Source organism: Antechinus flavipes, chromosome 4, assembly GCF_016432865.1.
Source record: "Antechinus flavipes isolate AdamAnt ecotype Samford, QLD, Australia chromosome 4, AdamAnt_v2, whole genome shotgun sequence".
Lineage (NCBI taxonomy): Eukaryota > Metazoa > Chordata > Mammalia > Dasyuromorphia > Dasyuridae > Antechinus > Antechinus flavipes.
Genome location: NC_067401.1, coordinates 191,537,844 through 191,564,775, shown reverse-complemented (window position 1 = coordinate 191,564,775; position 26,932 = coordinate 191,537,844). Strand labels below are relative to the sequence as shown.

At 37.4% G+C, this 26,932-nt stretch overlaps 1 protein-coding gene across 3 annotated transcripts; it reads right to left on the bottom strand.

Moving 5' to 3' along the window:
- Positions 1–489: 489 nt before the first annotated feature.
- On the bottom strand, positions 490–26,490 carry LOC127559181 (gametogenetin-binding protein 1-like). Of its 3 annotated transcripts, none has more exons than XM_051992849.1 (6): positions 25,756–26,490; positions 25,010–25,128; positions 24,499–24,593; positions 24,022–24,175; positions 4,141–4,280; positions 490–822 (listed from the first exon to the last, which is right to left on the bottom strand). In XM_051992849.1, exons 1-6 carry the CDS (start codon positions 26,196–26,198, stop codon positions 772–774), a joined length of 1,002 nt encoding a protein of 333 aa, XP_051848809.1. In that variant the 5' UTR covers positions 26,199–26,490; the 3' UTR covers positions 490–771. The 3 variants fall into 3 exon arrangements, with proteins under 3 accessions (XP_051848809.1, XP_051848810.1, XP_051848811.1); XM_051992850.1 differs by having other exon boundaries at positions 24,499–24,590; XM_051992851.1 differs by having other exon boundaries at positions 24,022–24,163; positions 25,756–26,489.
- Between the last annotated feature and the right edge of the window lie 442 nt (positions 26,491–26,932).

Below are 26,932 nucleotides of genomic sequence, written 5' to 3'. Positions count from 1 at the left end.
TGAGACACAACACCTTAAGGACAGACTTTCGAGGGGGTAGTCCTTGATGGTGGGGGGTGGATGCCTGATTTGTTATTGTTTAGTCTCAGAATTCCAAAATTTTAGGATTGGAAGGGATTTTACAGGTCATCTATTAAAACCATCTCATTTTTCAGATGAGCAAATTGAGGCTCAGAGTTAGTAAATGATAGAGTTGGGATATGAATGCAAGTCTTCTGTTCTCTTCAGCCTAGGTCTCTTTCCAGTATACCTGGCTTTTTTGCCCTGCTTTCCCATATTCCAGCTAATACTTCCCAAATCTCCTGCTTCTTTCCTGAGTCCTCATAGTTCCAAGCTGAGCTCTATAAGCATCAGGAAGACGTGGCTGCTCCTTTAAGGGCAAAATCAGGGGACAAGATCAATAAACTAAGCAAGAATTTCCCCATGGACCAGCCTCGTTTCAAGAGCCAAGAATAAGGAAAGGGGATGAGAAATTGAGCGGAGATGATATGCAAAGTCAATCTGGATTTTTAATAACAGTGACTGAGTCTGTTCAGTGAGGGGCTCCTGAGCACAAGGACCAGCAATATCAGCCATGTGCTCCAGAAGGGAGGACAAATGGACCATGACACCCAAGCCCACCACACAAACATAGGGAAACAGCCCAACCCACAACACCATCTTCATGGAAGTGCTAGTTGGGGGAGGGAATACCCTCTGTCTCGCCATTCCTCCCCCGCTTGAGGTGTCTGCAGAGGGAGAAAGCAGACTCAGCGAAACCTTGACCAAGTCTCAGTCTGGGGGCCAATTTCCCATTTCATCCATCTCTTCCAGGAGCAGGTGCTAGTGGGGCAGAGAGAAAGAGACAGAAAGACTCAATACCTTTCCCATTACCCAATTCCCACATGTCCCTCCTACCAATTCCTCACTATTTCCTCCAACTTTGTTCAACCCCTGAGCCTTGTCTTCCCAATGCTCCTCTCTCTTAGCCCTAACCACCAGCTCAACCTCCTTTATTTCCTTGCTGTCTTTTGATTCCAAACCACCCATTTTTTATGGATGGAAATGACTTCTTTCCCAACCATGTAGGAATCTAAATAGTAATAATAAAAACTGACATTTATATATCAATTTAAAGCTGGCAAATATGTACTTTATATAGGCTTTCATTTGAGCTTCACACTCTTGTGAGTTAGGTTTACAGTAAGAAATAGAATTAGTTAGAAACAGAATCAACTAAATACTTTAGTTAATATTGTCCCTTGTATAGATGAAAAAATTTAATCAAAAAAATTCAGTGGCTTGCCCAAGATAATATAATTTGCAAATATCAGAGACAGGATTCAAGTCCCAGAATTTTATAGGACACAGTCCATAGCCAACAGGGAAGACTTCTGCTGGAATATGAAACACCATGTGGCTTACTCCTTACTTGCTCCATGTCCCACATCTCTACCTTAATTACCCTGACTCTCATCTTTACCTCATTACTAGGAGGGGGTGGATAATCGAAATAAACACAGGGAGGACAAATTTATCCTGCCCTTGCTATCTGCTTCTTCTGCCTTTAAAAGGTTAGAAAAGAGAAGCCGCTTCCTTTCCAAGGTTCCCAGAATGCTCCTGAAGTTAAGGATTATCCTACTCACTCCACTGCCTGGTATTGCTAAGGATAGAAGGAGATGAGGGCTACACTTGTAAAGGTTCCCCAAGATAGTACTGAAATGGTCCTATCACCCAACTCCACCACTCTATTTATGCGAAGTCAGGTTTTTCCTCCACATTCATCTAGTGCCTTTCATATCAATAAATATCATATGAAGCTGATCTTCTATGGCTATAGTATAATTCCTTGGATCACAATTCTGGGAGTTGGGGAAGAGGCACTCTTAATGACTGAATTTTACCAATCTCTCTATCTATCTATATTTGAGCAGTACCAAAGTTATACTTCATATGCTGAAAGAGGAAGAGCTTTAGTCAAATTCTTCTTCAAATGACTAAGAGTAAGAATGATTTTTAAAGATATAATGGTCAGGGCAGCTAGGTGGCACAGTGGATAGAGCAGCTCTGGCACAGCCCTGAAGTCAGGAGGACCTGAGTTCAAATTTGATCTCAAACACTTAACACTTCCTAGCTGTGTATCCTTGGGCAAGTCACTTAATCCCAATTGCCTCAGCCAAAAAAAAAAAAAAAAAAAAAAGAATATAATGGCCAAAGTGGAGAAAAGAATTGGCATAAAGAAAAAGGGTTACAACAGAATTATAACTAGAAATTGTTAATCAACTTTGCAATTAATTTACTGTGCAAAAATAATAAAGATAAATTCAGTGGGGGATATAATAACATTATAATAACTTGCACCCTTTAGATTTCATTATACAGACATAAAGCTTTTATCATCTACCCCTAGTTTCAGTCCTGGATCATAGTCCAGCCTGCTGAATGACATTTTGGCATTTAGCGAGATCTATGATTTATGAATAAATATGAGAACTTCTCCTTCTCTTTCCTTCCCTCTCTCTGTCTCTGTCTCTCACAGAGAGAGAAAGAGAGAGAGAAAGACAGAGACAGAGACAGAGTGACAGAGAGAGAGAGAGAGAGAGAAATTTTGAAACTTTTTGTGCAAGGGTAAATATGTGGGAGAGTCTTATTGCTATTCAATATGAGTTGTTTTATTAGAAAACAATAGAATTATAAAACTTCAGCAGTGAAAAAGGCCACATTTTGTCCAATCTATACATTTTACAAAGGAGTAAACTGAGGCACCTGGGATATCATATAGCTAGTAAAGGCATGACAAAAACTCTAGTCTCCTGTCTTTCAGTCCAGGGCTCTTTGCATTACAATGCAGCTGCCTTCCAGAGAGAGCATGATTGAAATCGGAAAACTCATCAACATCGTGAACAAGATGAATGGGGACTTAATCCTCAAAACTGGAATGGGAGGGCTCTTTTGACATTTTAGAGAGGTAATTTTAAGACAAATGAAGGAAGATTCTCCTTCACCTCACAAACCTGTTGTTAAATGTATGTACCTCCTATTATGTCAAGGGCTTATAGACAGAAATAGATGTTTGTTGACTGTATGGGTGGATGGATGTTGAATGGAGTATTAATGAGCTCAAAAAAGATTTGAACAGTATGACAGATGCATTGGTCATTGTCAGGAAAACCTAAGTTAAAATCCTATCTTAGATGCTTACTGTCTACTTAGTAGGTAAGTAGGTAAGTAAGTAAGTACTACTTACTACTAGCTAAATAACCCTGGGCAAATCATTTAATGGCTTTGTGCCTCAGTTCCCACACCTGTAAAATGAAGGGAATGGACATTTTGGCCATTAAGAATCTTTATTCTTAATTCAGAATCCTATGATCCCTTATACATGCATACACACATGTATTTTTATATATATATATATATATATATATATATATATATATATATATATATATATCAGTTTAAACTATAAATAACCTTTAAGGTTGATATGGAGGAATGACCAAGCCTTCCCATAGTCACTTCCTTGGGACCCCCTTTGGCAATGAAACTATGGGTCAAATGGGCTACAAGTCTGATTCATAGCAATTACTATATTTCTTGTATGGAGAATATATGAAAGTGTGGAGTATGCTAAGGCACAGAACTTAGGACAGTGATTGGCACACAGTAAGCACTTAATAAATGCCTACTGACTTCAACAGTAACAAGGTAAAGTGGCTCAAAGGGCCAGAATTCCATCCCTCTACAGATCTTTGACCATCCACAACTTGGTATCCACAAACTGTGTGGGAGGGACGAGGCTATCAAATTATGTACAAAAATGTTTCTGTGTTAGGAAGGCTTTAAAAGTAAAGGTGCTAGAGCATGCTAGATCAGGGTCCTTTGGAGATACAAAAATTATCCAAAAAGATATATTTCCTCCCAGAATGACTAAGTAGCCAATAGAGAAAGATTAGGCCTCAGGAAGGAAGGCCTAAGCTAGAGGAAAGCTGGGATAGGTTCTTGGTAAAGATCTTTCCTGCCTTGGCTAGAGCATGGTCAGGTTGGACCAGAGGATCAACAAAGTTTCTTTAATCTCTAGTATGCTGGAATTATAGGATTCCCAACACCCTAATTTCCTTGCAGTCTAGAAGGTAACTGGGCCATTGGACAAAACCATACCTGGCCATCCACAATGCCTGCTTCTTCCAAGGTTACCTCAGGCTGGATCAGAAGTTCTCGACCTTCCTGACCACCTGTTTTCCAGAGTCGAGACTCTCTCTGAACTGCCAGCAGCTTCTTTAGTTCATTCTCCACAAAACCTGGAGGAAATCACCATCATAATAATCATCACTACCATCATTACCACTAGTTTTACTAACATCATCTTAGATTCCTAGACAAGATGACCACTCCAAAAGAAGGCAGGTGATTCATGCTCCACATACCAACTCCAGCAAAACTCTATAAACTTTTTTATTTTATTTGTCTTCTTTTTTTATTTAAAGCTTTTTATTTACAAAACATATGCATGAATAATTTTTCAACATTGACCCTTGCAAAACTTTGTTCCAAATTTTTCCCTCCCTCCTCTCACTCCCTCCCCTAGATGGCAGGTAGTACAGTACATGTTAAATATGTTAAAAATATATGATAAATCTAATATATGTATACATATTTATACAGTTATCTTGCTGCACAAGAAAAATTGGATCTAGAAAGAAAAAAAAATCTGAGAAAGAAAACAAAATACAAGCAAATATCAACAGAAAGCATGAAAATGCTATGTTGTGGTCCACACTCAGTTCCCACAGGCCTTTCTCTGGATTTTTTTGGCTTTCTTCATCACTGAACAATTGTAATTGGTTTGAATCATCTCATTGTTGAAGAGAGCCATGTCTATCAGAATTGATTATTATTGTTGCTGTATATAATGATCTCCTAGTTCTGTTCATTTCACTCAGCATCAGTTCATGTAAGTCTCTCCAGGCCTTTCTGAAATCATCCTATTGGTAGTGTCTTACAGAACAATAATATTCCATAACATTTATATACCATAATTTATTCAGCTGTTCTCCAATTGATGGGCAAGCAGAAACACCAAGTGAAGAGCACTAGGGCTAACTGAGTAGGGCTGGAGCCTTAACAGGAACCATTAGGAATGCCAGGCCTAGCTGTGCTGCAGGGGTGTGGCCCTGAGTAAGAAGGAACCAGCACACCTGTGAGTGCAGAGGCAGTGAGGCAGAGACACTGTGGGCTGTGGGCTTTTGCTGGAGGGTGGTTTGGAGTTTCTGATCAGAGTGGAGAGCTGAAGTGAAGTCAGAGACATCCCTTCCCTCCCTCACTATTCTCCCCCAGCCCCTGTCCCAGGATTAAAAGTGCTTACACTAGTACCTCTTACTTAAAAAAAAAAAAAAAAAAAAAAAAAAAAAAAAAAACAAAGAACTTGCAAAGAAGAAAGAACCCCATCACAGAAATGTACTATGGGAACAAGGAAGACCGGGGTTCATCTTCAGAGGAGGATCATGAAGTAAAAAAGAACTTCTATCCCAAAGAGTAATGTGAAATAGCTCCCTACCCAGAATTTATAGAAGAACTCAAAAAAAAAAAAAAAAAGAATTTAAAAGTTAAATGAGACATATTGAGGAAAAAAATAATAAAAAAAAATTTTAAAAACTATCCAAAAAAAAATAAAATTACAAAAAATAAGTTAACCACCTAGAAAAGGAGATACAATTGTCTCAAAGATGAAAATAACTCTTTGAAAATTAGAACTGGGGGGAGGGGGCAACTAGGTAGCAGCTAGGTAGCACCACCTTGAAGTCAGGAGAAACTGAGTTCAAATGTGACCCCCGACACTTAACACATCCTAGCTGTGTGACCCTGGGCACATCACTTAACCCCAATTGCCTTGGCAAAAAAAGAAAAAAAAAATAGAACTGGGCAAGGGGAAACCAGTGAAACTATGAGAGACCAAGAAATAGCAAAACATCATAAAGAATGAAAAAATAAAACAGAATGTGAAACATAAGAAAAATGACAGCTGTGGAGAATAGATCAAGAAGAAAAAATATAAGAATAATTAAAATGAACCCTGACACAATAATGCAATAATCCAAGAAAACTGCCTTGGAATGATAGAGCATGAGAGGAATGTAGAAATAGAAAAAATCCACTGATTACCACTTCAAAGAAATCCTTTGTGGAAAATACATAGGAACATTATCGCCAAATTTTGAAACCCCCAAACCAAAGAGAACATTTTGAAAGAAACAGGAACAAAAACAATTCAAATATGCTGATGCTATAATTAGAATTGTATAGGACTTATCAGCAGTTACAATAAAAGACCACTGATCCTGGAATCATATCTACTGATAATCAAAAGAATGAGCCTATGGCTAAAAATATCATACCTAGCAAAATTATATATAATATTTAATAAGAAAAAAATGCATATTCAATGAACTTTTAGATTTTCAGGACTTTCTATCAATCAAATCCAAACTTAATAGAAAATTTAACATGTAAGAGCCAATATCAAAGATCAGTTTCAAGGACCTCAACATGGATAAATTGTGGGGTTTTTTTGTTTTTGGTTATTTTTTTTTTAATAACTTTTTATTGATAGAACTCATGCCAGGGTAATTTTTTACAACAGTATCCCTTGCATTCACTTCTGTTCTGATTTTTCCCCTCCTTCCCTCCACCCCCTCCCCCAGATGGCAAGCAATCCTTTACATGTTGAATAGGTTACAGTATATCCTGGATACAATATACGTGTGCAGAACCGAACAGTTTTCTTGTTGCACAGGGAGAATTGAATTCAGAAGGTATAAATAATCCGGGAAGAAAAACAAAAATGCAAGCAGTTTATATTCATCTCCCAGTGTTCTTTCTTTGGGTGTAGCTGCTTCTGCCCATCTTTGATCAATTGAAACTGAATTAGCTCTCTTTATCGAGGAAACATGGATAAATTGTTTTTTTTTTTTTTAAACATGGGAAATTCTAGAATATGTTTAAGATTGACATCAACAATACAACAACTCAAAAGAAAGACTGGGGCAGAGTTAATGTAAAAATAGCAATTATTTCATACAAATGAGATGCAGAGGCATTAAAGGGGAGAGGAGTGTTTGTAGTTCTGAAAATCTACTCACATCTGGAATAGGTTTAATAGGCAACACTATATATATATACACCATGAAGGGTATATAGCACCCTCCAAAATAAATAAAGGGGGAGGGATAAGCAGACAGGGAAGCAAAAGATGAGGAAAGAAGAAAAGGGAGAGATCTGTGGGGAAGGGAGGTTAAGTAATAATAAGACAAGCTAGGAGTAGATTTAGAGCAAAGTCAGGAGACTTCTGGGGGCAGAGCCAAGATGGGGGAGACAACATACATTTCTCTCTGACCTTCTTTACAACCTCACAATAACTATGAAATCCAGCCTCTGGATTTATGAAATTAGCTCTGGATAGACAGAATCCACAAATATTGGGAATGCATAAAATTATCAGCAGAACATAATTTCAAAGATCTCCATAAAAGGTCTGTTTCAATTGGAAATGGGAGGGAGGCAGCCAGGGCAACAAGTACAATCACTATCACAGTAAACTCAGTGTCCCAGGGCAGACATTTGCGGGAGGAAACAGAACAGAAAAGATCTGTTTCAATCAGAAATGGGAGAGAGGCAGCAAAGCACAAACAGCTGACTACAAGCACTAGTGCAGACAGAGCAAGCCTCCAGGATAGAATGGTCTTAGTGTGGCTGTACGACTTCCTCAGGGCAGAGAGTTTGCAGGAGGAAGCAGGCCAGAGAAAGTCTGCTTCAATTAGAAGCGGGAGAGAGATAGAGAGGCCTGGGCAGCTGACCACAAATGCCAGCATAAACAGCTCAAAGTCTGGGAGCAGTGCAGTCTCAGGGTGCCTAAGCAGACTCCAACCACACACCAGAGCAGATAGCACAGAGCCCCCGGGGCATTACAAATGACTTCACATGGCAAAGCCAGCACCAGGAGTGAATCAGTACTGACCCAGACCAGTTGCCTTTGCTTGGAAAACCTCTCCCGCCCTAAAGGCAGACCTTAATTAAAAAAAAAAAAAAAAAAGAGTAAAAGAGTGAAAAGGACTCTAAAAATTGACAGCTTTTGTGTCAAAAGAGAAGAACAGATTTCAAACCCTGAAGAAAATAACGGTAGATTGTCTACAGATGAAGCTCCAAGGGGTGAAATAACCTGATCCCCATCACACAAGGTTCTCCTAGAAGAACTTACAAAGGATCTTAAAAGAGAGCTAGAGGAAAACTGAGAAAAGGAAATGAAACCCTTGCAAGAGAGTCTGGGAAAACCAACACAAAATAGACATAGTAAAATGGAAAAATCATATAACTCATTAAAAGATAGATTTGATAAACTGGAAAAAGAAAACAACTCCCAGAAAAACAGAATCTATGAAACAGAAAAAGAAAATAATTTCTTAAAAAACAAATTTTGGGAAATGTAAAAAGAAAATAACCTCCTAAAAACCAGAATTTGTGAAATGGAAAAAAAATTCCATAGAACAAAACAACTCATTCCAAAATTCAATTGAACAAATACAAAAGTAAAAAAAAGTAAATGAAGAAAACAACACACTAAAATTCCAAGCTGAACAATTGGAAATGAAAGAATCAATAAGGCAACAAGAATCAGTCAAACAAAACAAAAAAATGAACAAATGGAAAAAAATGTAAAATACCTAATGGGGAAAACAACTGACCTGGAAAATAGATCTAGGAGAGACAATCTAAGGATTATTGGACTCCCTGAAATACATGATGAATAAAAGAGCCTAGACACTATTTTTCAGGAAATCATCAAAGAGAACTGCCCAGATGTCATAGAAACATAAGGTAAAATAGACATTGAAAGAATTTATCCACCACCTACAGAAAGAGATCCCAAAATTGAAACTCCAAGAAATATTGTGGCTAAATTCCAGAACTATCTGACCAAGGAAAAAATACTACAAGCAGCCAGAAGGAAACAATTCAAATACCAAGGAGCCACAAGAAAAGTCACTCAGGCTCTAGCAGCTTCCACATTAAAGGATCGAAGGACCTGGAATCTGATATTCCGAAAGGCAAAAGAACTTAGTATGCAGCCAAAAATAAACTACCTTACTAAACTGAGCATTTTCTTCCAGAGAAGAAGATGGACATTCAATGAAATAAGTGAATTCCATATATTTCTGACAAAAAAAAAAACTTCCAAGTATAGGACTCAAGAGAAGCATAAAAAGGTAAAAAGAACTCTTGAGAACTGTATTTCTATTATGAGTATACATAAAGAGTACATGTATAATTTGGTTTATTGTTATAATATAAAAAAGGATTTAGAGGTGGAAAGGAAATTGTACCAGAAAAAGGGGAAAGTGGAGGTAAAAAGAGGGAAACTACATCTCATAAAGAGGCAATAGAAACCTATTATATCTGAGGGAAAAAGAGAGGGGGATGATCATAGTGTGAATCTTACCTTAATCAGAATTGGCTCAAAGAGAAAATATTAGACATATTCAGTTTACAAAGAAACTTCTCGCACCTCATTGAAAAGTGGGAGGGGAAAGAAAAAAAGGGAAGGGGTAGAATAAATAGAAGGGATTACAGAAATTGAAAGGGAAAGGTTTAAGAAGAGGGGAGGGAATCTAAGGGGAAGGGAGGAGGATCTTAAAGAGGCAGGGCTGCATGAGGCAAGTGATGTTCATATGTTTAATACTGGGGAGGGGTGTTAGGGGAAAAGCAAAGAAAAAGCATAATCTAGGGTTAACAAGATGGCAGGAAACATATCCAACATATAAAGGACTGCTTGCCATCTAGGGGAGGGGGTGGAGGGAGGAAGGGGAAAAAAATTGGAACAGAAACGAGTGCAAAGGATAATGTTGTTAAAAAAAAAAAAAAAAATAACCCTGGCATGGATTCTGTCAATATAAAGTAATTATTAAATTAAAAAAAAAAAAAAAAAAAAACAAGATGGCAGGAAATACAGAATTAGTCATCTTAACCATAAATGTAAATGGAGTAAACTCCTCCATAAAGCAGAGGCGGATAGCAGACTGAATTAAAAGCCAGAATCCTACAATATGTTGTTATAGGAAACACACTTGAAGCATGACAATACATACAGAATAAAAGTAAAAGGCTGGAGTAGAATCTACTATGCTTCAAGTGAAGTAAAAAAAGCAGGGGCAGCCATCCTGATCTCAGATCAAGCAAAAGCAAAAATTGATCTAATTAAAAATGATAAAGGCACTATATCTTGCTAAAGGGCAGCAATACTAAGCATATATGCACCAAGTGGTACAGCACCTAAATTCCTAAAGGAGAAGTTAAGAAAACTCCAAGAAGAAATAGACTCCAAAACTATAATACTGGGAGATCTCAACCTTCACTCTCAGAACTAGATAAATCACACCACAAAATAAATAAGAAAGAAGTTAAAGAGATAAATAGAACACTAGAAAAGTTAGGTATGATAGAGCTTTGAACAAAACTAAATGGAGACAGGAGTCCATTTTCTTCTCAGTAGTTCATGGAACTTATACAAAAATTGACTTTATATTAAGACATAAAGACCTCAAATTGAAATGCAGAAATAGCAAATGCATCCTTTTCAGATCATGATGCAATAAAAATTACATTCAATAAAAAGCCAGAGGGAAATAGACTAAAAAGTAATTGGAAACTAAATAATCTCATCCTAAAGAATGAATGGGTGAAACAGCATATCATAGACACAATTAATAATTTCACCCAAGAGAATGACAATAATGAGATGACATGCCAAAATGAGTGGGATGCAGCCAAAGTGGTAATAAGGGGAAATTTTAAATCTCTAGAGGCCTACTTGCATAAAATAGAGAAAGAGAAAAATCAATGAATTAGGTTTACAACTAAAAAAGCTAGAAAAAGAGAAAATTAAAATCCCCCAATCAAAAACTAAACTTGAAATTCTAAAAATAAAAAGAGCGATTAATAAAATTGAAAGTAAAAAAAAAAAAAACTTTTGAATTAATAAATAAAACTAAGAGTTGGTTCTATTAAAAAAAAAATAGATAAACCCTTGATAAATTTGATTAGAAAGCTTTTCTCTGCTTTAACAACAAAGGATTGAACATGATCATGTTCATGAAGGTCCCTTCTAGCTCAGATCTTTTTTCCTCACTCTTGCTATTACTTGGAATTCAGAAGAGTACAGGAAAACCAAATTGTTAGTCTTAGAAATGAAAAGGAAGAACTTTCCACTAATGAAGAGGAAATTAGAGCAATAATTAGGAGTTACTTTGCCCAACTTTATGCCAATAAATTTGATAACTTAAATGAAACCTTCAAAAATATAGGTTGCTCAGATTAACAGAGGAAAAAGTAAATTGGTTAATTATAGTCCCATTTTAGAAAAAGAAATAGAACAAGCTATTTATCAACTCCCAAAGGAAAAATCCCCAGGACCCGATGGATTTACATGCGAATTCTACCAAACATTTAAAGAACAATTAACTCTAATGCTATATAAACTATTTGAAAAAATAGGGAATGAAGGAGTCCTACCAAACTCCTTGTATGACACAGACATGGTACTGATACCTAAATAAAATAGGACAAAAACAGAAAAAGAAAATTATAGACCAATCTCCCTAATGAATATTGATGCAAAAATCTTAAATAAAATATTAGCAAAAAGATTACAGAAAATCCTCGCCAAGATAATACACCGTGACCAAGTAGGATTTATACCAGGAATGCAGGGTGGTTCAATATTAGGAAAACTATTAACATAATTGACTGTATCAATAAATTAATGAATTAACAAAAACCATATTATCATCTCAATAGATGCAGAAAAAGCATTTGATAAAATGCAACACCCATTCCTATTAAAAACACTAGAAAGTATAGGAATAAATGGACTTTTACTTAAATAGTCAATAGCATCTATTTAAAACCTTCAGTAAGCATCATATGTAATAATGATAAACTGGAACCATTCCCAATAAAATCAGGAAACAAAGTTGCCCACTATCACCACTACTATTCAATATTGTGTTAGAAATGCTAGCTTCGGCAATAAGAGGTGAGAAAGAAATTAATAAATTAGAGTAGGTAATGAGGAAACCAAATTATCACTCTTTGCAGATGATATGAAGTATCAGAATGAACCTCTAAATGAAATAACCTACATTACCTATTTAAGTGTATTAATATCAGTAATTGATCCATCTCTTGATCAACAGAACAAGTTACCCCAGGCATAATAGTGCAATCCTATTTGAGAGCACATATCAAAAATTAGGGTTTATGACCTCGATGTTGGATCAGGACATTAAAATGGTGCAACCACTATTAATGGTTCATTTGTTCAACGATTAAAGTCCTACGTGATCTGAGTTCAGACCAAAGAAATCCAGATTGGTTTCTATCTGTAAGTTCATTTCTCCCAGTACAGAAGGACAAGAGAAATAGGGCCAACATTCCTAAGGAGCCTTAGAATCAACATATGAATACATCTCAATACATATGTCATAATATTGAGCTCAATTCATATATCAATATGAATACATCTCTAAGTATACTTAGAGAACACCAGAGATTTTATTAAAAAACTATTAGAAATAATCCATACCTTTAGCAAAGTTGCAAGATACAAAATAAATCCACATAAGTCATCAGCATTTCTATACATCACTAACAAAATCCAACAGCAAGAGATACAAAGAGAAATTCCATTTAAAATAACTTTTGATAGTATAAGGTATTTGGGAATCTATCTGCCAAGGGAAAGTCAGGAACTATATGAGCAAAACTACAAAACACTTTCCACAAAAGTCAGATCTAAACAATTGGAAAAATATTAAGTTTCTTGGATAAGTCGAGCGAATATAATAAAGATGACAATACTACCTGAACTAATCTATTTAGTGCTATACCAATCAGATTCCCAAGAAACTATTTTAATGACCTAGAAAAAATAACAACAAAATTCATCTGGAAGAACAAAAGGTCGAGAATCTCAAGGGAATTAATGAAAAAAAATCAAATGAAGGTGGCTTGGCTGTACATGATCTAAAACTATATTATAAAGCAGTGATAACCAAAACCATTTGGTATTGACTAAGAAATAAGACTAGTTGATCAGTGGAATAGGCTAGGTTCACAGGACAAAATAGTCAATAACTATAGTAATCTAGTGTTTGACAAACTCAAAGACCCCAACTTTTGGGATAAGAATGAACTGTTTGACAAAAACTGCTGGGAAAATTGGAAATTAGTATGGCAGAAAGTAGGCAATGACCCACACTTAACACCATACACCAAGATAAGATCAAAATGGGTTCATAGTCTAGGCATAAAGAATGAGATTAGAAGAACTTAGGATAGTTTACCTCTCAGTCCTGTGAAAGAGGAAGGAATTTATGACCAAAGAACTAGAGATCATTACTGATCACAAAATAGAAAATTTTGATTATATCAAATTAAAAAGCTTTTGTACAAACAAAACTAATGCAGACAAGATTAGAAGAGAAGCAATAAACTGGGAAAATAGCTTTATAGTTAAAGGTTCTGAGTAAGGCCTTATTTCCAAAATGTATGGAGAATTGACTCAAATTTATAAGAAATCAAGCCACTCTCCAATTGATAAATGGTCAAAGGGTATGAACAGACAATTTTCAGATGATGAAATTGAAACTATTTCTACCCATATGAAAAGGTGTTCCAAATCATTATTGATCAGAGAAATGCAAATTAAGACAACTCTGAGATACACGCCTCTCAGATTGGCTAAGAAAAAATAGTGACAAATGTTGGAGGGGATGTGGGGAAACTGGGACACTGATGCATTGTTGGTGGAGTTGTGAATGGATCCATCCATTCTGGAGAGCAATTTGGAACTAAGCTCAAAATGTTGTCAAACTGTGCATATTCTTTGATCCAGCAGTGTTACTACTGGGCTTATATCCCAAAGAGATACTAAAGAAGGGAAAGGGACCAACATGTGCAAAAATGTTTCTGGCAGTCCTTTTTGTAATGGCTAGAAACTGGAAATTGAATGGATGCCCATCAATTGGAGAATGGCTGAATAAATTGTGGTATATAAATGTTATGGAATTTATTGTTCTGTAAGAAATGACTAGCAGAGAGGCCTGGAGAGACTTCAGTGAACTGATGCTAAGTGAAATGAGCAGAACCAGGAAATCATTATATACTTCACCAACAATAATATATGAGGATCAATTCTGATGGAAGTGGCTCTCTTCAACAATGAGATGATCCAAATCAGTTCCTGTTGATCAGTAATAAACGCAACGAGCTACACTCAGCGAAAGAACATTGGGAAACAAGTGTAGACCACAACATAGCATTTACACTCTGTTATTGTTTGCTTGCATTTTTGTTTTTCTTCCCAGGTTATTTTTACCTTCTTTCTAAATCTGATTTTTCTTGTGTAGCAAGACAACTGTATAAATATGTATAGATATATTGTATTTAACATATACTTTAACATATTTAACATGTATTGGACTACCTGCTGTTTAGAGAAGGAGGTTGAAGGGAAGGAGGGGAAAAGTTGTAACATATGTTTTTGCAAGGGTCAATGTTGAAAAATTACCCATGTATATATTTTGTCAATAAAAAGGTATATATTAAAAAAAAAAAAAAAAGCAAAGAGTCAGCAGGGTTAGGAAAGATATGTGTGTGTCTATGTGTGGGAATATATGTGTGTGTGTATGTATATATACATATCTACCTATGTACATAGAAATATATCCTTTATTAACTATAGCCTGCTTGGGGGTGAAGGTGAATTAAAGGGGAAAAAAAGAATAAAATAAAAAGTGTACAGAAGAGAACAAAAGAACAATTTATGAGGAAGTAAAGAAAAAATGGACACTCATGAATATAACATACACAAACACACACACACATACACACACATACACTTTCTTACACTGATATTTGTTGTTACATATTGGATCATCCCTGATCTTATTCTGGGCACATGACAATGTTCTCTTTTGTTTTGTTTCATTTTATTTTGTATTCTTTTTCTGTTTTTCTTAATCTGTTTCTTTAAATAAAATAAATTGGGGGGAAAGTGAATTTCATAACAATTCTACATGGTAAATATTGTGGTAATTCTCCATTTTACAATTGAGGAAACTAAGGTAGAGATTAAGGGATTTGCCAAGGGTCATGCAGTTAAGTATCTGAAGTTGGATTTGAACTAAGAAGGTGGTTCTTCCGAATCCAGGCCCAATGCTTTATCCACTGCTTTACATTAGATAAGTCAAGGAGAGCTCACTTAAGAATTATTGGATTATACTGAAAACCATAGTTTAAAAAAAAAAAAAAAGAAATCACAAATTAAAACTGCCCAGATCTATTAGAGACAAAGGAGTGAAATAAAGATAAGAATTGACCAATCACTTTCTAAAAAGAAACCCAGAGGAAAACTCTCAGGAATACCCAAGATCTAGTCCTTCTACCTTCTTCCCCTACTTCCACCTCCAAAAAATAAATACTGCAAGCATTCAAACACAAAACAGTTAAGCTTCTATCAAACACCAGAGATACTGGTAAGGCAAAAGAGCTAACTTGCCCTGCAAAGTTGAGTATAATCTTACAGGGGACAAAACCAAAAATGGATTTTTAAAGGTATTGAGAACTTTCCTGTTTTTCTAATGAAAAGAGCTAAATAGGAACTTTAAAATACCAACACAAGAAATCAGAAAAACCTAGAGTGATAAATATATTTTGTCAAGTGGAGGAAGCAGTAAGAAAAAAAAATAAGTGTCTCTCCAGAATCTTAATATCTTCAAAAAATATTGAGGGAGATAAATAAGAAAAACAGAAGTCCTGATTGGGGAGGGGACATTGATTGATTTTGTTCTGAGAGTTTAAGAGAAGGAAAGAGAAGGAAGAATAAAAACTATTATGGACTAGATTGTTGGGGTATATGAGAAGACTATGCAATCATGGAGGATCATAGACTTATCTAAAATAAAAGAGAATTGAATACACATTCATAATATGATATAGGAATGTAAAAATATATCTAATCCAACAGAGAAAGAAGCAGTATGGAAAAATGATTAAGAGGGAGGAAAATACAAAGGAGGGAATAGCTGCAAAGAAAATTCCTAATCTTAAAGGAGAATTTTTAAAAGAGAGGGAAAAGAAAAAGAACTAGAATGCAAGCAAGTAGATTAGATCATTAAACAATTTGGGAATAGTTGAACAAATTGTATATGAATATAATGAAATATTTTTATGCCATAAGAAATGATGAAAAAGAATGTTTCAGAAACTTTTGGGTGACGTGAATTGATCCAGAGCAAATCAAGCAGAATGAGGAAAGAAAAACAGCTTTTAAAGACAAGAACTCTTAAATACAATAAGCATGTTTTCAAAGGTCTCTGAAGCAACCTGATATCTATTTCTAGACCAAGAGGTGACCAGACACAATGTGTGAAATGTGTCAAAACGTTTTTGGACAAGGCCACTTTGTTCAGCTTGACTATGCTTATTAGTTGCAAATGTTTTTCCCTCTTTCTTACTCTCAGTTAATTGAAGGTCAAAGAGAGAAAGAAGGAAGATTAACAATAGTTATGCAAAAAAAAAAAAAAGCTATTGTAAAAAACTAACTCAAAGAAACAGGAGGAAGTTCAGAAAGTACAGAGCTCAAAAAATGTGTAGAATTTCTTATGTACTTAAAAAATACAATGTGAAAGATTCATATAGAATCTTTTATGTTCTGATGTGTATGTGGAAATGTTTCTTTTTGGGGTATTTAAATTCAAAAGTTTTTTAAAATTTTAAATTAAAACATGATATCAACAAAAAAGCCATATAATACTGATGAAACATTGGCCCCATCACCCTGCAGCTTTGGAAAGACTACTTTCAGTCTGAAAAAGAAGCTTGATAATTAGTATACAATAAAAGAATCAAAAATCTACAGAAATACAGATGCCACTTCACTATAAAATAATAAAAGCTGATAATATGAATATACCATTGCATTTATCAAATAGATCTAAGAAAGATTTTTTCCCTCCATGGGTGATTTACACATGAACAACAATATGTCAATAAAGAAATATAAAGGAAATAACAATGATGCTGAATGGCTTGTGGAAATCAAGGGACTCATGATGACCATTCAGGACCAAGTTACTGTCATTTAAACTTACAAAAGGGACATCCTTAAGAGGTCTAGACTTAGCAATCAATGTACACTATGCAAAGAAATGGTCCAGATTGAGAAATACATCCCTTTAGACTATAAATATCCAGATCTTCTCAGATGCAGAGCAAAACATGAGTTGGTAAGTAGAATTATACATCAGAACCTTGTTATACATTTCACTGGACTTTGATGATTCTTGGAAGAGAGAATGAGGCTGAATGACTGCAAATGTGCCCCACTTATATCCAACTCTGTGATATCATCGGTTCTTTCAAAAATGAAGGACAAACCCCAACATACAATTCTCAAGATATCTAGGCCAACAAAAAGCAGATTATCATCACAGGCTTGCCCACAATTACCTGTATGTAACATTGATTTACAAAACATTTATTATAGCATCATTCTCAGTATTCAAGAGTTACAAGCTACATGGGACAAATAGCTCTTACTATACAGAGACCTGGCCAAGGAGATCAAAATCACATGGGAACAAAAGACTACATATCACTTTTGTTATCCTGCCTGTGTTTGGAGCCAGACCTTCTTTCAATGTGTACATTAAGGTTCACAGCAACAATGTAAGACAAATTGTATAGACATTATCTCCATTTTATAAATTAGAGAACATGAGATTTAGAGGAAATGATGTACTATCAGTGATCATGGTGCTTGAACTGGAATTCAAACCCAGGTTTCCAGACTCCAAACACGTCTCTTTTCCCAAAATACCATGCTGGTGTCGGGGTGTGCATGTGGGGTTTATGAACAATCTAGGACTCAACAAAGGCAGACAGAAAACAATGGAGAGGAAAGGGAAAGGCTATCAGACAGGCACCCCCCCACACACACACACATATATCACACTCATCCCTCCTAATTCTCTCCATCAGGTTCAGGGATTCCTTCCTCTGATTCAGGTGCTTTCCCCACAAAATCCTTCAGTCCTTTATCCCCAGAAACCTGGAGGAGACATAGATAATAAAGCAAGGGAGTTGGTGATAAGCCTGAGATTAACAGACAAGCTAGCCATACAATTATCACTCCTGAACACCCCACCCTAAACTTCTCTTTGGTCCTTGTACTTTATACCCCTCTTCATTCAACACCTTCAGGGAATTTTCTCCTGCCACATAAAGACTAGTACTGAAGAGAAATAGGTTAAAGATGCCAGTGAAAACTAGGATTTTCTTCACTAGGCGGTTGGACCCTGTGTTTCTATATTATCAACAACAGCTTCCTCCCTTCACACCTAACTCTAGTGAATCGACTGTTTTACCTGTGACCCTTGACCTCTCCTGGAACAAGCCACCAAGTTCTGTAAGCTTGCTCAAGTCTCTGATGACTCCTCCTTACTGGTCTCTGCTGCCTCCCACCTCCCACTTCTATCAATCCACAAGTATTTATGAAGTGAAATAGAGAGCAGAGCCTTGGATTGAGTGTCAGAGTGATGGGGTGTGAAACTGTGTTCCCTTTTGATCTGTAAAATTAACACTGAAATTCTGTCCCCTTTGATTCCTGACCCTCACAGGCTCCCTGGAGTCTATGAGAGAGCTTCTCAGGCTGGGCCATTTCTAAGGCCAATCACTTCCATTGATAGCGGGATGTCCATTCAAATTCAGGCTGAAAAAGCCTTCAAAGTAATTTCAATTGGGAGATCCTGGTCTCTTCAGTTCAAACTGCCCCCAGCCCCTTCCCCATCTGCTCATAAAATAGGTTTCTGTTTACTCATTTCTTTGCCGAAGTCTGGAGGAGGGCATAGCTGCCTGCCAGCACTCCTGTCCACTGAAAAGACAGTCTCTTCTCAGTGCCAGCCTCCATTTCCCTAATAGGACTTTGCCACTGAAGAAGTCAGTTTTTCTAGCAAAGCTGACTTCTCATCCAACAATAAACTTCCATTTTTGCCACTTAAAACTCTTCAAGTTCATGAATTCTTTCACGAAGGACCTGCACCTCCATTCAAAAGGGGATTTCCACAACTCTCTGCCACTAGAATCCCATCAAGAGAACCTGAGTTTGAAGAGCTAGCTAGCTCTGCTCTGTAATTCATTTTGTGAACATGAGTCTATCACTTTCCCTTTCTGAAGTTGTCTCCTCAACTGCAAAATAACACAGATGTCTCATTAAGATCCTTTGTATTCTCCCAACCATACCCACTAAGAAAGCCTGAGAGGCTGTACAAGTATTCAGACAGCAGTTTTCTCCCCTTTCTGGAAAGTCAGGATATATGTGACTGACACACATATACATACATAGATTCTTTTCCTATGCTCTTTCACTATACCCAGATGCTCCAGAAGCCTCTAGAATTCAACATAAAATAAGTTGTTATACCCACAGTCTCCAGGCAAACACTGTCGTTCTGAGGTCTTGCCCCCGAGATTTGGATCATTCTAGGTTCTCCCAGTTTGGCTTTTGACTACATTTCCTTGTCATGAATACAAAGCCATTGCTCTTGTCTGGCCTGTGACTATTCAACCCTCTAGAATAAACCAGCAAACTCAGTCATTCTCAAGATTTCCCTTAAAAGCCTATGAAGTATGTGAGAAAACCAGAGCATAGGTCCAATATATGGAGGATGTATTAGCCTGGCAGATCATATCCTGGCCAAAGGGATGGGGGAGAAGGAAAATGGTTTTTCCTTACCTCAATAATTCTCAGCCATCTAATTCTGTCTCTTCCGCTGGAGAGGGTGGATTAAGATTAGAAGAGGAAGAAGCCCAAATCACATTTCTAAACTAACCCTAACCTACACAACGACTTATTAAAGAGTCTTCCCAGATTCCACTCCCAACCCACTCCCAAAATACAATGTACAAACTGATGTCACACTTCATCTTGTCATTTGGTGACATCTTGTGGTAATCATGAATATTGCCTACCTCTATTCAGGTAGCAACTAGGAAAAGAATAAAATTAAATGAACAGGATGACAGCAACTTAGCTGGTTCTGTAAGACTTCTCCATTCTTCAAATATAATTAGTATTCCCTAAATGAAGACACGCCAGAATATTTGAAAAGTATAGCTTATTTATTTGAACTGATACAGAATGGCAAACAATTCTGAAAGATTTAGGAATTAGGATCACCATAATGGCCAAGCCTAATTCCAAAAGATTCTTGATCTAAGAGATACTCTCTTGATAGAGAGGTGAAGGACTCAAAAGTGCAGAATGAATTTTTTTTGGATGGTAAATTAAAAAATGTGTTTTTGTTTGACTATATATGTGAATAAAAATTCATTTTGTGGTTTTTCCCTCCCTTGCTTTTTCAATGTTGAGTATGCACACTTAAAATAAACTTACTTTTTAATTTATTAATTTAAATTAATTTTTAAAATGTAATTTCTTATTTATCATCCACTTGGGTGAGGATTAGTGAAAACCTTAGATATTTTAAATAATCCTGCCCAGATACTTTAGAAAAATAATAGAGAAAAGTTCCTCTACCAATGGAGGTTGCCACCTTAATTGCCAGCTAAATGCCCAATGGCTGCCATGTGTCAGGGGCAGGACTCAAATTCAAGTCTTCTGGATTGGATCTCTATTCACTGTGCTTGTTGCCTCTAATATATAATTAAATAGAAATTGAAGGGGTCTTTTCAACTCTCCATCAAGTTTCTTTAGGAGGAGAGATGTGGCAAGAGAAAAGCCGTCACGATTTGAAGGCACTATATCTGTGCCTCTGATAAAGTCTTCTGAAGTTGGGAGATTTTTCTGTTCTGCCAGAGATTGTCAAGGGACAGAAGCCCTGATAACAGTGAAGAGAGCTGTGTCTCCCTAGACACAGAATCCTTTGGAGTTTTTTTCTACATCAAAAGAAATGATTGACTTTTTTTTTCAGGTCCTGGCATTACCTAGCAGAAAAATGGGTGGATAGGATTACTAGAAACTGCAGGAATTCCATTGAGCTAAGACAAAAAGCAAGTAAGTAGCCCAATGATGCCTATGCTGGTGGGAGAGAGGACCTACAACAGGATAAGCCTTGACATGTTTTGATGGACATTTTATAGGCACCCAGAGACTAGGGGAGTATAATTCTTCCTTCCCACTCTCTGTTCCCTTGCAGAAACCTTGCAGAATTTCAAGGAATTTCAGGAAATCGTTCTTTGATTTCTTGGATGAGGAGGTAACCCAGAAAAGAGCTTCCTGTGAGTGATGCCCACTTATAACTGATTAGAAATTACTTGAGATCCTTTTTTTAGGTTTTTGTTTGTTTGTTTTTGTTTTTTTAGTTCTCAAAGGTTCTATATTGTTTTATTTTATTATGTACTACATACTCAAAAAAGAGAAATGAGGTTGAACATATGGGGAGGGGAGGTTGTCTTCCCAACCTAGAGATATAAGAAATGTCTCAAAACTTATTCTGAAGCTAATGCTGTTATATAATATGGCATAAGATTTAACTAAGAAATCGCTTTATAATTGTTAGAGAACTGGAAGATATTTATATTCCACACTGAGCTGAAAAGGATCCCAGATCTAGGGTTCTCAAAGGCCATCTTATTTTACAAATGAGGAAACTCAGGTCAAGGTATGAAGACAGACGTCTTTGGAAAAGACATTTGATCCCATATCCTCTGGACTCTTGAACCAGAGTTTGTTGGAGTTTTTCTCCTATTGTACTATGCTTGCACTACTGAAACAGATCTTCTAGGTAGCTGTATATCCTGAGTTGCTTAAGAAGGAGATGAATGCAAAAGCACTCCATTGGGAGTCTTCTGATGCTTGAACAGGGGTTCTTAGTCTGAGGATCCATAAACTTTTTTTTAAAAAATATTTTATAATAGCTTTTTATTTTTCAAAATACAGGCAAAGATAGTTTTCAAAATTTACCCTTGCAAAACCTTGTATTCCAAATTTTTCTCCCTCCCTTTACAAAATAGTTTGGTAATTATATTTCAGTATAATCAATTTCCTTTGTAATCCTTCATATCTTATACATTTGAAAACATAATTCTGAGGAATCCATAAAAATTTCACCAGATTGTCAAAGGGGTTAATGACACACACTAATTAATAACTCCTGCTTCAGAGCCTTCCTAATATCCAGGGGTTGGGGGAAGAGAAGCAATGCAAAACTACCACAAAAATCCTTATCTCAAGACATGGAATTCTTGAGTACATTAATCCTAACAGTTTCTTGGTTTGTCTTTCACAATCTGTCTTGATTTATGGTCATATTCATGCCAGACAAGTGTAAAATTTGAATTAAGGAAACTTTATTCCATCTATCCTATATTTTTTTCCTTTGTACTTATTTAGAATATGAGGTCCTGGAAAACAAGGACTAATTTTTTGTTTGTTTTTAATTTGTATTACCAGAACATAGCTTGGTTGCCTGGCTCATGGTAAGTACTTAATACTTGTTGATTGATTGAGAGTGGGGTTTGATTAGGGGAGACTCCCTTCTTAAGTCACAGGCAAACTGCATTAAATATAGCTCTGCCATTAGAGTAAAAGAGTTCCCTCTTAATCCCTGGAGGTACCAGGCTTGCAAAAAAAAAAAAAAAAAAAAAAAAAAAGTCACATGTCCTAGATACAGACTACCCTTTAGATGCCTTGGAGGAAGTTGCCATTTCTATATACTGTTACCCCAGAGGAATCTGGACCCTGCCTGGCATTTGTTAGAGATAATCAGAGGGCTTGCACTGGTTGTGATGCAAAGGGTAACAATAAAAACACCATCATCCCAGCCTGCCTCTTACAGCCTAGGAAAGACATGGCTAAAATCACTCTGGGGGGAGTGCTAAGGACCTGGTCACATTCCTACCTATGAGCCAAGAAAGTTGTGGGGAGTAGTGCAAAGGAGTAAGATGGAAGTCAACTGTGTGTTCTCCAGGTTGTTGAGCATGCATTCGCTTGAACATAATTTACTCACAATAATAAGGCTTAGAGCTAGAAAGGAAGGTACTAAGTCTGTGACTCTCCTTATCTATATAGTACCTCTGTGCCTAGGATGGGGAAGGGATGACTGACTAGAAGGAACCAAGAATTCTGTTGATAAGACTGGGATAGGGCTAGCTAGGTAGAGAAGTAGATAGAGCACTAGACCTGAAGTCAGGAAGACTCATCTTCTTGAGTTCAAATCTGGCCTCAGCTACTTAGTAGCTATGAGACTCTGGACAAGTCACTTAGTCTGTTTGCCACCATTTCTTCATCTGTAAAATAAACTAGAAAAGAAAATGGCAAGCCACTCCAGTATCCTTGCCAAATAAACAAACAACAACAACAACCAAAAAACACCTCAAATGGGGTCACAAAGAATCAACAAGTCAGTCAGAGGAGAAACTGGGGAAGAAAGAGATTGTTCTTTGTAAGTATTGCCAAAATTGAAGAAATCAGGTAGACAAAACAGCAAGGGACAATGGAAAGAATGTTGGATTCAGAGAGGACCTGGGTTCTAATTCGAACTTTACCGTCTATTACCTGAACTTTAGTTTCCTTATCTGTAAAATGAGAGAATTGCCACTGCACCTTTGATAGTCTCTGATCTTAGTGTCTTGAGTTTTAACATATAAAGAAACTGAGGCTCAGAGAGACAAAGTGACAATAAGAGCATTTATGCAGTGTTTCAAGGTTTGTGATATGCTGTATATTCTGCTGACAGAGGTTACCCAGCAAGGCAGTGTCAGAGTCAGGATTTCACTTAGGTCTTTTGACTCCCAATCCTGTTTTACTACATCATCCTGTCTCATGTGCCAAGTCCATGCCAAGGATGGAAAAATGGGAAATTGGGGAGGGCTGGAGTCTTCAGGGGCTATGTGTGAGAATTCCCTCTCTATCACTACTAGCAGGATGAGGGAATCTCTTACAGGAAAGCAAAGGAGGAATCTACTTACCCACTGTGTCTGTAGATTTGAAAGTCTTATGTAATGGAGACTGAAGAGTAGCAAAACCATGGACACTGAGACTGAAAGAACTGTCCTCTTCTTCCTCCTCCACTTCCACATCCTCCTCATTTTCCTGATGAGTCAGACTTTCCTGTGGGGGGAACTGAGGGGTATAGGGTTCCAGGAGCCCTCAGCTAGAGGTGGAATGAGAGTCCTCAAGTAAATGACAGCTCATGGGACAGGTCTCCATATATGCAGGAAAGAATGGAAGTGCCAGGGTTGCAGTAAGAGCTTAATAAATGCTTAGTGATTTGACTATCAAAATTTGGTGTGGCAGGGAAAGTGACCTTTAACCTGTGATTCAAACCAAGCAAAGTGGGCAACAAGACAACTATGTGAGGGAGCAGAGGGGAGGAGATGTTATAGAGAGGGATTGAGACAAAGTTATCACCATTTCCCATTTGTGCCCTTCCATGCCCCTCAGACCTTCACTGTTGTTGGCTTCCGAAGCTGCTTGTATATGTTGAGGAGTCGATTCCATGGGGTTCCCTCAGCTTTTGCTGAGCCCAGTCTAAGATCTTCTGTGGAAAGAAGTGCCAATCACAGCTGGACAGCCCTGAGTCAGGGGCTGAAGGAGGGAGTAGGAGACAGGGACTTGGGATATAGGAGGATAGGAACAGTGAATTCTATACTAACTTCTCCTTGGGAAAGAAAAAAGTTCTTTAAACTCAGTTTCTACCTTTCTTTCTTTTTTTCTTAATTAGTTACCCCTTATTTTTCTGCATAAACCATACTCTTCTCCAGTCTCCTGAGAGGATAGGATTCCTATTATTTGCTGTCTTGGAAATGGAAAGGGATATTTATTTTTATAATTTGTTCACTGCTATATTTCTGCAATTTGATACCTTTTGGCATCAAATCTTGCCCATTTCTTAGAACTAGGGAAATAGACATGACACATCTCTTCTCTCCCTCCCCCCCAGCTATCCCTACTCACTCTGGAGTAGACACTCTTTCTCCTCTTCTGCTGTGAAGGCCTCAGGGCTGATCTCCAGGGACCCCATAGCCATGGGGAGGCTTTCATCTTCCCCACACATGGCCTGAGCAAAATGCCCCCTGATCCCAAAGCACAGTTAGCAAGCTGGGATGGAATTGGGGGAAGAGGATCATAATGAAAAGACATAGTAGAAAGGATTAAGAGAGGGAGCAGAGAAAGCATGGATTGTGTTCACTGAAACCCCTAAAAATATTTCCTTCTCCCACAGTTTTCCTCCTTCTGTCTGTGGGCCCTTTGGTACAGGAATCAAAAGCAGCCTAAATTCTCCTGGTGAGGGTTGTAATTACACAATCCAGTCACACCCAGATTGTTATGAGGGTCTCTTTGGTCTTTTGGGGAAGGGGACAATAAGTAGGGAACTGAAAAGAGTGCCACACTCCCCAGAAAATGTCAAGAAAATTAGAGGTGGTCAGTAAAGTTAAGCCAGATCCAAGCATTGACATTTCTCAGAAACTGTCACTGACAAACCAGGGGACTGAATTGTAGGGCTAGAGTTGAATAAACTTCAGCTCAGGAAACAAAGGGAAACTGGTGAGGAAATAGAAAGGTTTAGACTAAGTGTCAGAGATTGGTATCCTACTGATAGCCAGTTGTTCAAATCCCCCTGATTTTCAAATCTTTTTTGCTCCTCTCAGACCACTTAGACTTAGTCCCTTAGACTCCCCAACTATTCCACCTTTCCTTACCTGCTCACAGACCTCATGTCTCCTGAGGCTTCTCCAGCTTCGTCCTCTTTCCCCAAAAGGTCAATGGGTAGGTCCTGTACTGCAACTGCCATTGCCAGCTTCCCCTCAAGGGCCTGGACTCCATCCTCTTGGAGCTCAGATGGGGCATGGACACCAGAATCTCCCATACCCAGCCCTGCTATGTCTATATGGGGATGAGATTCCTTGGATCTTGGCAGGTGAAGGGCATGGGACATCTTGGCTTGAAGGAGCTGTTCTTCCTGACCAGGCCCTGAGGCCTCTTCTGTGCCCATTAGTGGTATAACATCCTGTTCCCTACCCCTGCCCAAGACCAGGGTTTGGTCAGAGTCCTGTTGACTATTTTTTCCTCCTACAAGGCTCCGGAAGAAACGGAGCACTGAGGAGCGGCTGGAACTGGGAGTTGCTGGGGCTGGGAGCTCCATCCCTGGTGGGAAGATAAGATTGGTTGAATCAAAGAGAAGGAACTGAGGGATGTCTGGCTTCTGCCACACAGATCCAACTGCTTAAGAACAGGAGGGAGTTTTCAAATTTAAACCTCTAACTGGAACCTTCCAGACATTCTAGAAGTTCCAGGGCATGGAGATGGGAGGTAAATTTGGGGGTTCAGAGGTTAAGGATAGGTCAGAGGAATGTAAGAGAAGTATCTGGAATTTATGGAAGCATCTGAGGGATGGATGGGTAGATAGATAAATATTTGACGGATGGAGAAGTGGTAGAATGGATACGGACAGAAAGATAATGATAGATAGATGGATAGTTAGGTAGATAGATAGATATAAAGAAGCAAAAGCACATTCCCTATCTTAAGGAGCACACAGTCTAACAGAAAACACAGATTAAAAAAAAATGTACATACAAGACATGTATGGGAAGGAAACAAACATTTAAGTACTTATTATGGACCAAGCATTGTGCTAAGAGCTTTTATGCCTTATACTAAGTATAACATAAACATTCAGTCCTTTCAATCATGTTCTACTTTTTTAGATCCATGTGGACTTTTCTTGGCAAAAATATTGCAATGGTTATCCATTTCCTTCTCTATCTTACTTTATAGATGAGGAAACGGAGGCAAACAGGGATAAATGACTTGCCCAGGGTCATGACAGATAGTAAATGTCTCAGACCGAATTTGAACACAAATTTTCACATATTG